The 16,499-nt window shown below is 36.7% G+C and overlaps 1 protein-coding gene across 1 annotated transcript in view; it reads left to right on the top strand.

Moving 5' to 3' along the window:
* LOC126297950 (titin-like) overlaps nt 1-16,499 on the top strand; it is an 817,179-nt gene that overhangs the window by 302,139 nt on the left and 498,541 nt on the right. Inside the window, exons 11-12 of the mRNA XM_049989271.1 lie at nt 3,572-3,721; nt 12,054-12,194. Of these exons, the coding sequence (XP_049845228.1) occupies nt 3,572-3,721; nt 12,054-12,194 (291 nt within the window). The remainder of the gene's footprint in view (nt 1-3,571; nt 3,722-12,053; nt 12,195-16,499) is intronic.

The following is a 16,499-nucleotide window of genomic DNA, read 5'->3' as shown; positions in this document are numbered from 1 at the left end:
AAAATAATATGTTTAGTTACTTATAAAATGTATGATATAGCATAAAATGTCATTGTAGCCCAGCTCCTGTAAAGGTTACAGACAATCAAAAGCAGTTTCAAGCAGGAACCACATTTATCTGTATCCAGTTTAAAGTATACATACATGTCCATTTTTAAATCAGTTCACTGCAACTCCATACTGCCACATATCTCAAACATCAAAATACTTGGCTACAAACTTTCATCAATCATGATTTCCTTTTCAATGCTGTGACTTGCCCTATCTTATCCACTGATAATTAATATTGCTAGTTAATTTGAATGGTGCACTCCATCTCCTGTGAATGGTGGTTATCAGTGAATTTCACTCATCAGTACAAATATATCACTTAAGTGTTGAGAAAACTAAGCAGTACAAAACTAACTACACCCACAATTTGTATGTTGGAGTAAATACTTGATTTTCCTGCACTGAAATTGGTATAGTTTTAAATAAATGTGAAGTTCAAACTTGTTTAAGTCTGTCTCCCTCCCACCTACCTGCTCCCTCTTTTCCCATGAACATCAAAACATTTCATTTTCACTGCCTAAGACTCCTCAAGACCCCATTTATACATGTCCTCATTTTATTAGATACTAGTATTTCAAACTTGCACTAGATGCGCTGTGAATATGCTGGTGGAATAGATATGAGTATTTATCAGACATAGTTTTGTGAAGACACCTTCATCAAGCTTAATAAAACCAGAATGATTTGGCATTCCAGATGCTTAATAGACTGAATTTCCAAAGAGACATCAGAATTATACATTCTAATGCATATTTTCAGTTATAGTATGATGTACTATTCTGTTCTAACAACTACTGGACACATTCTTTGTTGTTTATACAAGCAAGTCTCACTCTTTGGATGTAAGTCCATGTTTCTACTATATTATATGCCAGTTGGTTGGTTTTTGATCACAACTGTTACTTGAAGTGCCAATAAATTCTCATATATTGCACGCCTACTGCACCACATGGAAGAGTAGTGTCCTGCCACCACTTGTGGCATCTTTTTAAAACAGCAGCACACTACATCACAAAATTACACATTTTCTCATGAACCATCCTAAACTGTAATGACGGTAGGTGACTAGATTTATATATTTTGAAGCTTTTTGTCCTGTTTTTAAACTTGCTGTAATTTCTTAAATTTTCTTTTAATGACACATGAAGCTTTGAGTTGTAATGGGCCAATTACATCACCACTCCAGCTAGTTACTGGTAGATCCCTTTCTTGATCCTTCCCCACCCTAAACCCTCTACATGGACACACACACACACACACACACACACACACACACACACACACACACACACACACAGAGAGAGAGAGAGAGGTTTTGTACAGTAACTTCTTAACAGTCTGTCAGTTGGACTTTCATAAGGCTTTGCTTGACTTGACTGTATGTCAGAAATCCAATCAGGCTCATAATGTGCGATATCTGATACATCATCCTTCAAGATTTTAGCTGATGATATTTTTCATCTAAGTGATCAAAAAAGTTGGAAGAAGTATTAAAAACTCTGAACATTTGCTGCTGACAGAATCATACTGGTCAACAGCCAGATAAGACATACAAGTGAGAGGATTATACAGCAATTGGTTCCTGTCAAACAGTTTGGTTCATGATTTTACAAAACTTCATAGCATACAATTAAAAAGTACTGATCAACAGTTTGCTTAAATGTATCTGAATGATCAGATCCTAACTGTGGCAATGTTGTGGTTGAGACACTGGCCCTATATTCAGGAGCAGCTGGATTAAAATTACTGTCTGACCATCCCAACTTTCTGATGTAGGTTTCCTGTGTTTACTTAAATTGCTTCAGTCAAAGCCTACAATGGTTCCTCAAAATACTATTTAATTTACCCTCTGCTCTCCCCACACCCATACCCATGACCACTTTTCTACCCTTCAGAAGCTCAGCTTATACTCCATATAAATCATGTTGACACAATGGCTAACCTTCCTTCTGCTCTTCTTTAACACTTGAAAATTTGTTTGCTGAATTTCTCAGTGTGCAAAGGGATGACAAAACCAAAACTGGAACAAAACACTGATGAGCCAATTGAATGGAACTTTGGGAAATCCATCATCTGTGTGGGTGTCAGCTGGACATGACACCATTTTACTATGCAGCTTTTGATTTCAGTTAGATTACAGTCTGACCCAGGAACTTATTTTTGGAGTTTCTTGTGTAACTTTCCAATTCTAGTCCAACATCAATCCCAAAAAAGTTATTGAAGTTCTCATTAATTTGAGTAAATCCTATAATGGCTAGTAGGTGTTGTGTGTGCAGATGAGAGTTTACACTCCATTTCATTTATTAATTTATAGTGGTTTTCATTAATAATAAGTAGTCCTTTATGTTTGGAAGTAACTGTGGAGTTGTAAAGCCATTTCATGTATTTAAATCCTAATGTGAGATTGAGAATAGTGATCTTTATTCTCAAATGAGACTATTCAACAAGCTGTTGTGAGATACAAACCACTGATGTTAAATCCAGTTTCTTAAATTCATTACTCTATCCATCCACAGACAATATATTTTGAATTGATGTTGAGAGACTGCACACACAAATTTATAAAATTATTTAAAAAAAAAAAGTGACATTACAGACAAAAGAATAGGACATAGGGTTTTGAAAGCTGAAGAACACAAACAAATTTTCATCTAAAGCAAATTCAGTCAATAAAAATTGTTGAACTGTGAGACAGAATTGTTTATCAGTAATTATATCCAGGTGGTAAAATAAATATTGGTACTGACCAATACGCATAAAAGTGAAAGTACACAACACTATCTTAGCTTTCAGATCTTTCCATCATTGGAAAGAAGAGGAGGATGGTTCAAGGCAGGTTAAAAAGGGAAGGCCAAGTTACTGAGCTCCCAGTCTATGTTCCCTGCTCTTGGGCCCAACGAATTGATCTACCTTTTCTTTGAAAGATTTACCAAACCATCCCTCTCTTTTCCTCAGTGAAAGAACTAATAGTTCTGAAAGCTGGCATAGTCTTGTGTCATTTGGCTGTATCATTTATGTTTGCTGCTGAAGATACATAATACTGCCTCATAATTTTTAGAAATTCAGAGATAAATTGAAATTATATTCATCAATCACTGCCTAAAGTGCTTGAATGTCTAGACTCTGGGATTGCAAATTCATAACAGTATCACAGTTGACAATAACTGCAGAAAAATGAATATCAGTTCTAACAGTACATAGTTAATATTTATTTGAAGTTCCAAATAAATAGCAGCTGAAAAAGAATAATAGAAGCTTCGATTTACTATCATATTCCTAGGTTTAATTCACAACCTCAAACATTTTCTTCCATGTTTATACATGTGGAACACTTTGTTAATTAATGCATATTATTTGAAATTGTAAATAAATGCAACTTATGTTATGGCCTTATGGCCACCTTATGACAAAGGGATTGTAATACTTCTGTATTACATTCTTCTTCAAATTTGTGTCTGAAATCACTGATGCACTTTTAAAAGCTTTCTATGACTTCTATTCTTGTTTTCAATTGGTACAGGTCGCATCTGTTTTATTGGAACATGGAGCATCTCTCACAGCTACAACAAAGAAAGGCTTCACACCACTTCATCTCGCTGCAAAATATGGGAACATGAAAGTTGCAAAGCTTTTACTTCAGCGTGATGCCCCTGTTGATGCGCAGGGAAAGGTAAGTTTCTTTTTTTTGTGGTTTGAATGACCTTTTGTAGATCTGTGTGAATACTATATCACTTGTGATATTTGTAATTGACTGATCATAGAGGAATGAAATACTGGTCTCTTTGTTGAATGTACAGCAGTTTCAATACCTTTCCTACTGTGTAATTTAGTTCATTCATAAATTCCCAAAACTGATATGACAAAAAAAAAGTAAAATAAATGGCTATGAGCAGAAACATGTTCAATTGCTTTAATAAAGCTATATCTAGTTCTGTTCACAAACACTGCCTAAGTTGAGTGAAGGGAGAACAGGATTTATTTGTTTTCTTTTTATCAAGAACTATTTTAGACAGTTACTTCACTTCTCACACTTCTTTTTAATTTCTATGTGATCCTCTTTTATTTGTTTGATATTTGCATAGTGTATTGTCAATGAGTAGTTTCTATTTTTCTCTTCTGACAGGAGTCATTGTTGAAATAAACTTATTATTGCAGGCTTAGCTGTATACAGCGTGATTACTGAAGATATGCAAATATTTTAATATGTTATTCCACAAGTAAAACTAAAGAAAAGAGTTCATATAAACATAGGTCCACAAATGTTTAGTTACAAAGTTATGGCTAATAAAAGATTTTGCGTGAAATTTAGCAACTTTGATAATATTAAGCCACCACAAAACTGTATGAGGTTAATGTAAAGCATGATTTCCATTTATTTTGTGAATCTAATAAAACATTTCCCAGACATCTATCTGCAGTAGTTTTCCAAAACATCCAGGGAACCAAAGAACCAATTTCATAAAGCTCTTAATTTATTTACTATTTTGCCCAATTTGCTTTTTATGTTCCAGACAATTCACTGAACAATACAGAAAACTAACTCTTTTCAAGGTTAAGAAATGACTGGCACAACTCACTAACAGTTGCCAACAATGACATAAACATTTCTACATTATTAATAGAAAGTAAACAAATATACTTGTATAATAATCCTTGCTTCTTTGGATGTTCTGGAAAACTATTGCAGATACACATCTGGAACCTGTTTTATTAGATTAACTAGACCAATAACCACAAAATAAATGGAAATCATGCTTTACTTTAACCTCATACAGTTTTGTGATGGCTTCATATTACCAGAGTTGCTAAACTGCAGGCAAAATTTTTTATTAGTCATAACTCCATAACCAAATATTTGTGGACCAATGTTTATATGAACTTTTTACTTTAGTTTTACTTTTAGGATAACATATTAAAATATTTGCATATCTTTGTGAATCACCCTGTATATTGTACCAATTATGAGTTTCTTCCTACTCCATTCATGTGTGGAGCACAGGAAGGATGATTGTTTAAATGCCTCTGTGCATGCTGTATTAATGTAATCTTGTCTCACAATCTGCATGTGAGCAATATGTAAGGGGTAGTATACTCCAAGAGCCATCGGTTAAAGCTGGTTCTTGAAACTTTTTCAGTAGGGTTTCTTGGGATAGTTTGCATCTGTCTTCAAGAGTGTGCCAGTTTAGTTTCTTCAGCATCTCTGTGAAACTTTCCCATGGATTAAACAAATCTGTGACCATTTGTGTTGCCATTCTCTGTAAACAGTGTCTCCAAAGCACATGACGCTGTAGGTCTGACAAATGTGCCTTGGGACAGGAACACATGTACAGGATTTTATTACAGACACCCTTCATCATTTGATGCATCTAGTCCAATTCATAAGCACTATTATTAATAATGTCCTGTTCCAGGCTACTCTTTGGTGTCATTTCACCTAAATATCTCAGTTAATTGATCCTTCAAATCTGCCCATAATTTATTTAGAATTCTTGAAGTTTATTTTCAGGACCACATCATTGCTGTTTTTATTAATTAATTTATTTCTGCCTGGTAATCTTCATGATTGCAGAATTCATGATGTTGCCAAACATGTCATATACCTCTGCAAGTTCCAGATAATCAACATACACAAATCTGTGTCAATGTCCAATTTTACACTGATCTTCATGTCTTTCTTTTAAACTCAACATCTTCCTCAGGTCTTTAATTTCTTTTAAATTAGAGTAGAAATGTTTTTGCTCTGTTTGATAACATATTTAGTATATGATTTTTCCAAGATTTTACCTATTAACTTCTCTTAGTTAGTGAAAGAATGCTTAAGCAATGGAACAGAATTGTCATTGATTTTACATTCATTCAGGATATGTGTGAGTAGTTCTCATTGAACTTAGTTATACATGTTCTTAAAATCCAATCCACTACTGAATCTTCAATCACCTTATAACTTATGGTACACATATTACTGAAAATATCTGGCACAAATATGACCTTGTGTTCTCTTCTACTTGTACCTGTATTGTCTTTGACTCTGACATGAAGTATTTTGCAGAATACCACCCATGGCAGAGTAATAAGTTATATGTGAATAATAGTTACCATTATTATTCTCATACTTGCCAGGTTCAGAAATATTGAGTCTTCTTACCTTGTTGCTGGTTGTCTGTTTGACTTGCATCTTACATGATAGGTACAAGATCACTATTTCATATAACTAATTTGGTACCAGTTCTTCACTTTGATTCACTTACCCAACATGAGCCATAATAGAAACAATGAGTTAAATAAAAATGATAAGTTAATTTCTTGACTTCAAGTAAATATATTTAATTTCACTAATGACACTTTTTGTGAGTCAGTATACTAAGTTCAAATATTATAATCTAAAATTCTGATACTTTTACTACAGATGATCCAAAATGAATGAAAAAGTTTTGTGTGTTTGGGTAAGTAATTTATATTATGAGAGAATATCATCAGAGGTTCACATATGATACCTGCTACACTCACACTTCATTTATATCTACATTCAATTTGTGTGTGGCACAATGTAGTGTGTGATAGATTATGTATAACGTACCAATATCTTTTCTCTCCCCCTCCCCCCCCTTTCCTTTGCACACTCTACCTCTCCTGTTCTTAGATAATGCATAGGAAGAATGAGTGTCCATATTCCTGCTCCTAAACATAGCTTGCTTTGTTTTTAGACTAAGTTTCCAAGATGCAAAACATCTACACACATCAAAAAAAGTTTTGCATCACCATAGTTCCGAAAACTCCTGAAGATAGATATTGACTGCTGATATTGTATCACAGACACATTCCTTAGACTGTTTGGAGATGTCACTAAACCTGCCCAAAGATCTACACAACAAAATATGAGCAGTGTCTATTAGATGGAGGGGGTCCGACAGCCGATCAGTTCCATTCATTCCACCAGTAAGGAGGTACACGGCTCGTGTTGTCTGTAGTTCAACCATGCCTGGATGATCAAAATGCAATTTGATCATGCCCACATTGTTACTCTGTGCCAGAAAGGGCTCTCAACAAGGGAAGTGTCCAGGCCTCTCAGAGTGAACCAAAGCAATGTTGTTTAGATATGAAGGAGACACAGAGAGACAGGAACTGTCAACGACATGCCTCGTTCAGCCACTCAAGGGCTACTACTGCAGTGGATGACCACTACCTATGGATTATGGCTCAGATAATCCCTGACAGCTATGCTACCATGTTGAATAATGCTTTTTGTGCAGCCACAGGAAGTCATGTTATGACTCAAGCTGTGCGCAATAGGCTGCATGATGCACAACTTCATTCTTGACATCCATGGCGAGGTCCATCTTTGCAATCACAACATCATGCAGCATGGTACAGATGGGCCCAACAACATGCTGAATGGACTGCTCAGGATTGGCATCACATTTTCTTTATGAATGAGTGTCGTATATGCCTTCAACCAGAGAATCGTCTGAGATGTGTTTGGTGGTAACATGGTCAGACGGAATGCCTTAGACACACTGTCCAGTGAGTTCAACAAGGTGGAGGTTCTCTGCTGTTTTGGAGTGGCATTATGAGGGGCCAACGTACATCGCTGGTGAACATGGAAGGCACCATAATGGCTGTATGATGTGTGAATGCCATCCTCCGACTGATATTGCAACCATATTGGCAGCATTTTACCGAGACATTCATCTTCATGGACAAATATTCTCACCCCCATCATGCACATCTTGTGAATGACCTCTTTCAGGATGATGACATTGCTCGGCCATATTGGCCAGTATGTTCTCCAAATCTGAACCCTATCAAACATGCCAGAAATAGATTGAAAAGGGCTGTTTATATAACGATGTGACCCACCAACCACTCTGAGGGATCTATGCCGAATCACCATTGAGGGGTGGAACAATCTGGACCAACAGTGCCTTGATGAACTTATAAATAATATGCTACAACGAATACAGGCATGCATCAATGAAAGAGGACATGCTACTGGGTATTAGAGGTACTGGTGTGTAGAGCAGTCTGAACCACCACCTCTGAATGTCTTGCTGTATGGTGGTACAACATGCAATGTGTGGTTTTCAAGATTAATAAAAAGAGTGGAAATGATGTTTATGTTGATCTCTCTTCCAATTTTCTGTACAGTTTTCAGAACTCTGAAAATCAAGGTGATGCAAAACTGTTTTTCATGTGGGTACGTTTCCTCCTACATTCTGTTGCTTTTTGTGCCAGATTTTAAGTCTGATTAAACAAGAATCTTATTGCTTTTCTATGAAGTTTCACTATATCTTACATTAACCCATCTTGGTGACTGTTCCAAACTTAGAAATAATCCTCATGTAGATGTTGTATATGGCTTTGTGATTTGCTTACTTCGTGGATTAATAACACTGGCACAGAATTCTTCCAATGAATCACATTATGACATCTGGCTTCTGCACAATGACATTTACATTTTCATTCCATCTTGAATGGTAAGACAGAGATTTAGGGACAAGGTTTTAAATTGTAAGACATTTCCAGGGGCAGATGTGGACTCTGATCACAATCTATTGGTTATGAACTGTAGATTAAAACTGAAGAAGCAGCAAAAAGGTAGGAATTTAAGGAGATGGGACCTGGATAAACTGAAAGAACCACAGGTTGTACAGAGTTTCAGGGAGAGAATAAGGGAACAATCGACAGGAATGGGGTCAGGGAGAGAATAATGGAACAATTGACAGGAATGGGGGAAAGAAATACAGTAGAAGAAGAATGGGTAGCTTTGAGAGATGAAGTAGTGAAGGCAGCAGAGGACCAGGTAGGTAAAAAGACGAGGGCTAGTAGAAATCCTTGAGTAACAGAAGAAATATTGAACTTAATTGATGAAAGGAGAAAATATAAAAATGCAGTAAATGAAGCAGGCAAAAAGGAATACAAACATCTCAAAAACAAGATCGACAAGATGTGCAAAATGGCTAAGCAGGGATGGTTAGAGGACAAATGTAAGGATGTCGAGGGTTATCTCACTAGGGAGAAGATAGATAGTGCCTACAGGAAAATTAAAGAGACGTTTGGAGAACAGAGAACCACTTGTATGAATATCAAGAGTTCAGATGGAAACCCAGTTCTAAGCAAAGAAGGGAAAGCAGAAAGGTGGAGCGAGTATATAGAGGGCCTAGACAAGGGCAGTGTACTTGAGGACAATATTATGGAAATGGGGAGACCAAGAGACTGGTTTGATGCAACTCTCCATGCTACTCTATCCTGTGCAAGCTTCTTCACCTCCCAATACCTACTGCAACCTACATCCTTCTGAATCTGTTTAGTGTATTCATCTCTTCATCTCCCTCCATGATTTTTACCCTCCACGCTGCCCTCCAATACTAAATTGGTGATCCCTTGATGCCTCAGAACATGTTCTACCAACTGATCCCTTCTTCTAGTCAAGGTGTACCACAAATTTTCCTTCTCCTTAATTCTATTCATTACCTCTTCATTAGTTATGTGATCTACCAATCTAATCTTCAGCATTATTCTGTAGCACCACATTTCGAAAGCTTCTATTTTCTTCTTGTCCAAACTATTTACTGTCACGTTTCACTTCCCTACATGGCCACACTCCATACAAATACTTTCGGTAATGATTTCCCGACACTTAAATCTATACTCAATGTTAACAAATTTCTCTTCTTCAGAAACGCTTTCCTTTCCATTGCCAGTCTACATTGTATATCCTCTCTACTTTGACCATCATCAGTTATTTTTCCCTCCCAATAGCAAAACTCATTTACTACTTTAAGCGCTTCATTTCCTAATCTAATACCCTCAGCATCAACCTATTTAATTCGACTACATTCCATTATCCTCATTTTGCTTTTGTTGATGTTCATCTTATATCCTCCTTTCAAGACACTGTCCATTCCGTTCAGCTGCTCTTCCAGCTCTTTTTCTGTCCCTGATAGAATTACAATGTCATCGGCAAACCTCAAAGTTTTTATTTCTTCTCCATGGATTTTTATTCCTACTCTGAATTTTTCTTTTGTTTCCTTCACTGCTTGCTCAATATACAGATTGAATAACATTGGGGATAGGCTACAACCCTGTCTCACTCCGTTCCCAATCACTGCTTCCCTTTTGTGCCCCTCGACTCTTACAACTGTCATTTGCTTTCTGTACAAATTGTAAATAGCCTTTCGCTTCCTGTATTTTACTCCTGCCATCTTCAGAATTTGAAAGAGAGTATTCCAGTCAACATCGTCAAAAGCTTTCTCTAAATCTACAAATGCTAGAAACGTAGCTTTGCCTTCCCTTAATCTAGCTTCTAAGATAAGTTGTAGGGTCAGTAATGCCTCATGTGTTCCAACATTTCTATGGAATCCAAACTGATCTTCCCGGTGGTCAGCTTCTACCAGTGTTTCCATTCATCTGTAAAGGATTCGTGTTAGTATTTTGCAGCCATGGCTTATTAAACTGATAGTTTGGTAATTTTCACATCTGTCAACACCTGCTTTCTTTGGGATTGGAAGTATTATATTCTTCTTGAAGTCTGAGGGTATTTCGCCTGCCTCATACATCATGCTCACCAGATGGTAGAGTTTTGTCAGGGCTGGCTCTGCGAAGGTTATCAGTAGTTGCCGGTCAGAGTGGCTGAGCGGTTCTTGACGCTACAGTCTGGAGCCGCGCAACCGCTACGGTCGCAGGTTCGAATCCTGCCTCGGGCATGGATGTGTGTGATGTCCTTAGGTTAGTTAGGTTTAAGTAGTTCAAAGTTCTAGGCGTTGATGACCTTAGAAATTAAGTCCCATAGTGCTCAGAGCCATTTGAACCAATTTATCAGTAGTTCTAATGGAATGTTATCTACTCCCGGGGCCTTGTTTCGGCTTAGGTCTTTCAGTGCTCTGTCAAACTCTTCACACAGTATCGTATCTCCTGTTTCATCTTCACCTACATCCTATCAACTGTTAATGTACAATAATACAAATAGTTCTGTGAAGGTTATATCTGTGTTCATTGGTCTCAAACGTATCTTGTATTCTAGTAGCCTAAGACATATCTGATCTTTGTGGAACATATTTTACCAGAAAATTAATTCATACATATACATTAAAATATTCTACACACTGTTAATAAAAGTAGAAAGATGACAGTACTGGAAATACTTAAAATCAATAGACATCTGGTGTAGAACACAAGTGCATTACTAAATCAGTGATCATTATTTCCTTTTCCTCCTCTCTTAAGATGGGTTTAATTTAGGCATTTGTTAGAGAAACAGATTAGAATATTAAATTAAACTGTATTATTTATTTTTAAATGTAAGTAATTTGTTGATTGATATTAAATACAACTCATCACAAGTTAAGAACCCTATATCTGTGTTATTACAATCTCAGCAAGTCCACATTATTTGATCTATATTTGTGACATTCAATTGGCACCTCACTATGTTCCAAGAAGAAGAAAATCAGTTTGTAAGTAAGTGAGGATAAGTGATATTATCAGAACATCAAGAAAGTATTCACTTTATTTTTGTTATTGCTGACATGTTCTGACAAACACTGACAGAGAAGCCAGTTGAAGATATTCAAAAGTTTATTTTTGATAATACACTTCCTCTGCTCTTTTTCTATATTACAGCCATTCAGATTATAGTGAGATTAAATCATATGCTATTTTTAGCTTTTTAACTTTATTTATTATACTAGTGAAACAGAATTCACATTCATAGAGGTTGTATCTTTTCCCTTTTCTTTCACTATAAGTATTCTACATTCTTAATATCTAAAGCTGTAACTGGAATGAGATGGTCATTTCAAGCCACTTTTAAATATAAATATTTTGTGCTTGTTTATCAAATTTGTAATGTTAATTGTGTTCTCAAGTGGGGTTGGACTGAAACAAATTCTTCTGTTGCAGCAAGAAGTTCCATTATTTTATTTAAAAAAGTGGATCTGAAATGTTAAAGTGTATCACTAATACATACATTAGTGTCTAATGTTTTCTGTTTTTATTGTTCGTAGAATGGTGTTACACCTTTGCATGTGGCTAGTCACTATGACCATCAAAATGTTGCCCTCTTGTTGCTCGACAAGGGAGCCTCTCCGCATGCCACAGCTAAGAATGGCCACACACCTCTTCATATAGCAGCAAGGAAGAATCAGGTATAAAATGCTCAAAATAGATAGCTATATTAGTACTTTGTTTGAAATATCTCTCCTGTAATAGAAACAGATGGGGGAGTAGTGACAAATTTAATTATGTCCCCATTGTTGCTATTGTGACTAAGTTGTTCTTAAATTCCTGTTGTGCTGGATGTTTGAGCTAAGTTGTTCAACTCAAATATATCTGGAATCATTTAAGATGTCATAATTCTGCTTTCACCCAGATGAATTATGAGAAAGTCTTTACTAAAGAACTTATAGTCTATTTTCACATCTGTATTAATTATGGAGATATTAGTGTTAAATTTACTTTTTCATATGAAAATATAGTAATTTCTGCTGCGAGTATTGTAGTTCTAAAAGATATGAATTCAACTGAAATAATTTTCTTAATTTTGGAGGAATAATAATATTTAGAATTTAGAATTTATCTGTTTTGAACATGGAACTAATTGCTGCCTTATATGGGAGCTCATGATTTCATACCAAATAAGGAAATACGTCATGTCACAGAAGCAGGAGACAGAGTGTTGCAACACCACAAGACTGGTATAAAAGGGGTTCAGAGGAAATGTAGCTTTCATTCTCTCTGTGTTGTTTGCATGTAGTTGAGTGCCAATTAGTTTGAATGTCTTTCACAAACCAAGAGAAACTAGATATATTACTTTTTTATGGAGAATGCAGAAGGAATGTAAAAGAACAGTTGAGTTGTAGGCATAAAAGTATACTGACAAATGGTGTCAACCAGGAGTGACAGTTCAGCACATGTGCAAAAGAATTATTATTTTAAGGGCACTGGAATACTGTGCATAGGGTAAAGAGCAAACCTCTAACAACTGGAGTGAGCAAAATAGGTTTTATGACTGTGCTGCTCATAAATCACATGCTAGCTCCAGTGTAATTATGAATGCCCCTGAAACAAGTTAACTAGCATTTTTCAAATTTTGTGTGCAAATGCCTTTCATGCATATCATGTTCCTCTTGCCTAACAGATTAACCAGAGGGATTGCAGAAGACATATCGAATTCTGTCACTCGATTCTGATGTACTGTCACAATAATAGATTCTTTCTTGAGAGAATTATTTTTCTTATTACAAAGCTTGGAAGGCCGAATTTAAGAAGTATGCAGTATTGGGCCACAACTGAAAATTTGCTGGCTGAAGCAGGTTGAAAGTCAGAAACATTGGAGTGTGAAAATGTGGTGTAGGGTTACTGGAGACAGTGATTGGACCTTACTTTCTTGAAGAAACCATAAAGGATATTGTTTCATGACAAAGTGCTATTGGCTTGCCTAGAGGAAGTACCACTTGACGAGCATACATGTACATGGTACCAACCTGATGGGTGCCCAGTTCTCTAGATGCTTGCAGCTAGGAAAACACTCACTCAGTCCTTTCCTAGTTGCTAGAGGATAAGACACAGAGGTGTTGTCAGTTGGGCTGCACATTCACATGTTTTGGGGTCACTGGACATTTGTCTCTGTCGTAATCTCAAAATGAAGTCTACATCCCACATACAGGGTGTTTCAAAAATGACCGGTATATTTGAAATGGCAATACAAACTAAACGAGCAGCGATAGAAATACACAGTTTGTTGCAATATGCTTGGGACAACAGTACATTTTCAGGCAGACAAACTTTCGAAATTACAGTAGTTACAATTGTCAACAACAGATGGTGCTGCAGTCTGGGAAACTCTATAGTACGATATTTACCACATATCCACCATGCGTAGCAATAATATGGCGTAGTCTCTGAATGAAATTACCCGAAACCTTTGACAACGTGTCTGGCAGAATGGCTTCACATGCAGATGAGATGTACTGCTTCAGCTGTTCAATTGTTTCTGGTTTCTGGCGGTACACCTGGTCTTTGAAGTGTCCCCACAGAAAGAAGTCACAGGGGTTCATGTCTGGCGAATAGGGAGGCCAATCCACGCCGCCTCCTGTATGTTTCAGATAGCCCAAAGCAATCACACGATCATCGAAATATTCATTCAGGAAATTAAAGACGTCGGCCGTGCGATGTGGCCGGGCACCATCTTGCATAAACCACGAGGTGTTCGCAGTGTCGTCTAAGGCAGTTTGTACTGCCACAAATTCACAAAGAATGTCCAAATAGCGTGATGCAGTAATCGTTTCGGATCTGAAAAATGGGCCAATGATTGAAATGGCGGCCCAGACCAGTACTTTTTGAGGATGCAGGGACGATGGGACTGCAACATGGGGCTTTTCGGTTCCCCATATGCGCCAGTTCTGTTTATTGACGAAGCCATCCAGGTAAAAATAAGCTTCGTCAGTAAACCAAATGCTGCCCATATGCATATCGCCGTCGTCAATCCTGTGCACTATATCGTTAGCGAATGTCTCTTGTGCAGCAATGGTAGCGGCGCTGAGGATTTGCTGCGTTTGAATTTTGTATGGATAGAGGTGTAAACTCTGGCGCATGAGACGATACATGGACATTGGCGTCATTTGGACCGCAGCTGCAACACGGCGAACGGAAACCCGAGGCCGCTGTTGGATCACCTGCTGCACTAGCTGCGCGTTGCCCTCTGTGGTTGCCGTACGCGGTCACCCTACCTTTCCAGCATGTTCATCCGGCACGTTACCAGTCCGTTGAAATTTTTCAAACAGATCCTTTATTGTATCACTTTCGGTCCTTTGGTTACATTAAACCTCCATTGAAAACTTCGTCTTGTTGCAACAACACTGTGTTCTAGGCGGTGGATTTCCAACACCAGAAAAATCCTCTGTTCTAAGGAATAAACCATGTTGTCCACAGCACACTTGCACCTTGTGAACAGCACACGCTTACAGCAGAAAGACAACGTACAGAATGGCGCACCCACAGACTGCATTGTCTTCTATATCTTTCACATCACTTGCAGCGCCATCTGTTGTTGAAAATTGTAACTACTGTAATTTCGAAAGTTTGTCCGCCTGAAAATGTACTGTTGTCCCAAGCATATTGCAACAAACGGTGTATTTCTATCGCTGCTCATTTAGTTTTTATTGCCGTTTCAAATATACCGGTCATTTTTGAAACACCCTGTATTTGTCATGTATTTTGTCCTGGATGCCAAGATTTGTGGCCTTGCTTTTTCCAATATTCTTCCAAGGAGGTTTATTTGTGTGTTGGCTGGTTCTATATCTTTGGTAGAGGTACAAGATCATCCACAGAGGCCATGCTGTTAATTTTGTTTCCTTTGTGTTTTGTTCTTAGTTTTATCTGCAGATTTATTCCAGCTTTTTGTGATATTCTTCCCTACTCTCTAATGATGTTTTCCAAAACACTATTAAAGAGTACAAGGGAAAGTCCTTCCCACTGTCAGACTCCTGTTCTGATTTCAAACATTCCCCAAATTTCAGCATGTAATTTACCTTTGCATTTCATGTTCATGAGAGAGTGTTTAATCAAATTCAATACTTTATTATCTAATACCAAGTCTTTTAGTGTGGAGAACAGCATTGCTCTGTTGATAGAATTACAAATTTTTCTTTCTTTCTTTCTTGCTTTTTTTAAATCCACAAAGGTGATGACATTATGTAGTGCAGTATTATTGATCCGAAATTGAAGATTTGTTCCACATACAATCTATACAATCTTCCCTTTTAGAAACCTCCCTGATATTCCCCTGTATGTTATCAGTTTGCTTATCCATTTTTCCTGTATTTCTTCTGTATCCCAAATCTTTAGAATTATGTTGTGTAAGATCTTTTTTAGGTTTTCACATGCTGTTTTCCACATTCCCACAAATATGCCAGTTTTTTACATACTATATAACTTTTTAATTTTCTGATAATCTCTTATATTTCTTGGAAACTAAAGAGTGAAGATGGTACAACATATGATTTCACATTATAGTAAGGTCAGACTTCCTTTGGTTATTCACAGATGAGCAGTTTTGTAAAAAAATTAGCTGGCAGTTCACAGTTTTCTGTGTTGTTCAATGCTGGTTCTCCATTTCTTTTCCTGAAGCATAAACTTGGAGATTGAAATATCTGTAGCTCAGTCTTAAATGCTTTGTAAAAGTTTTTTTGCCTTTTTCTTCTGAATTCGTCTTACTATGCATTGTACCTCTTTGTATTATTCAGTGCACATAATTTTACATATAAATTTGTGTGTTCTATTTCCTCGTAATGATTTCACATAAAATTCGTATGTACATTTGGACTAGATACATATTAAATTTAAAGTCTACAGATGAATAAGGAATGAATAAAATAAAATGAATAAACTGATTATAATTGCTTCATACTGAATGATCTTAAGGCATTTCTTGATATTTTGGTTGTTGACCT

The sequence above is a fragment of the Schistocerca gregaria genome, chromosome X (genome assembly GCF_023897955.1).
Source record: "Schistocerca gregaria isolate iqSchGreg1 chromosome X, iqSchGreg1.2, whole genome shotgun sequence".
In the NCBI taxonomy this organism is placed as follows: Eukaryota; Metazoa; Arthropoda; class Insecta; order Orthoptera; family Acrididae; genus Schistocerca; species Schistocerca gregaria.
The sequence above is the reverse complement of the archived record's forward strand: the minus strand, read 5'-3'. Positions and strand labels throughout refer to the sequence as shown.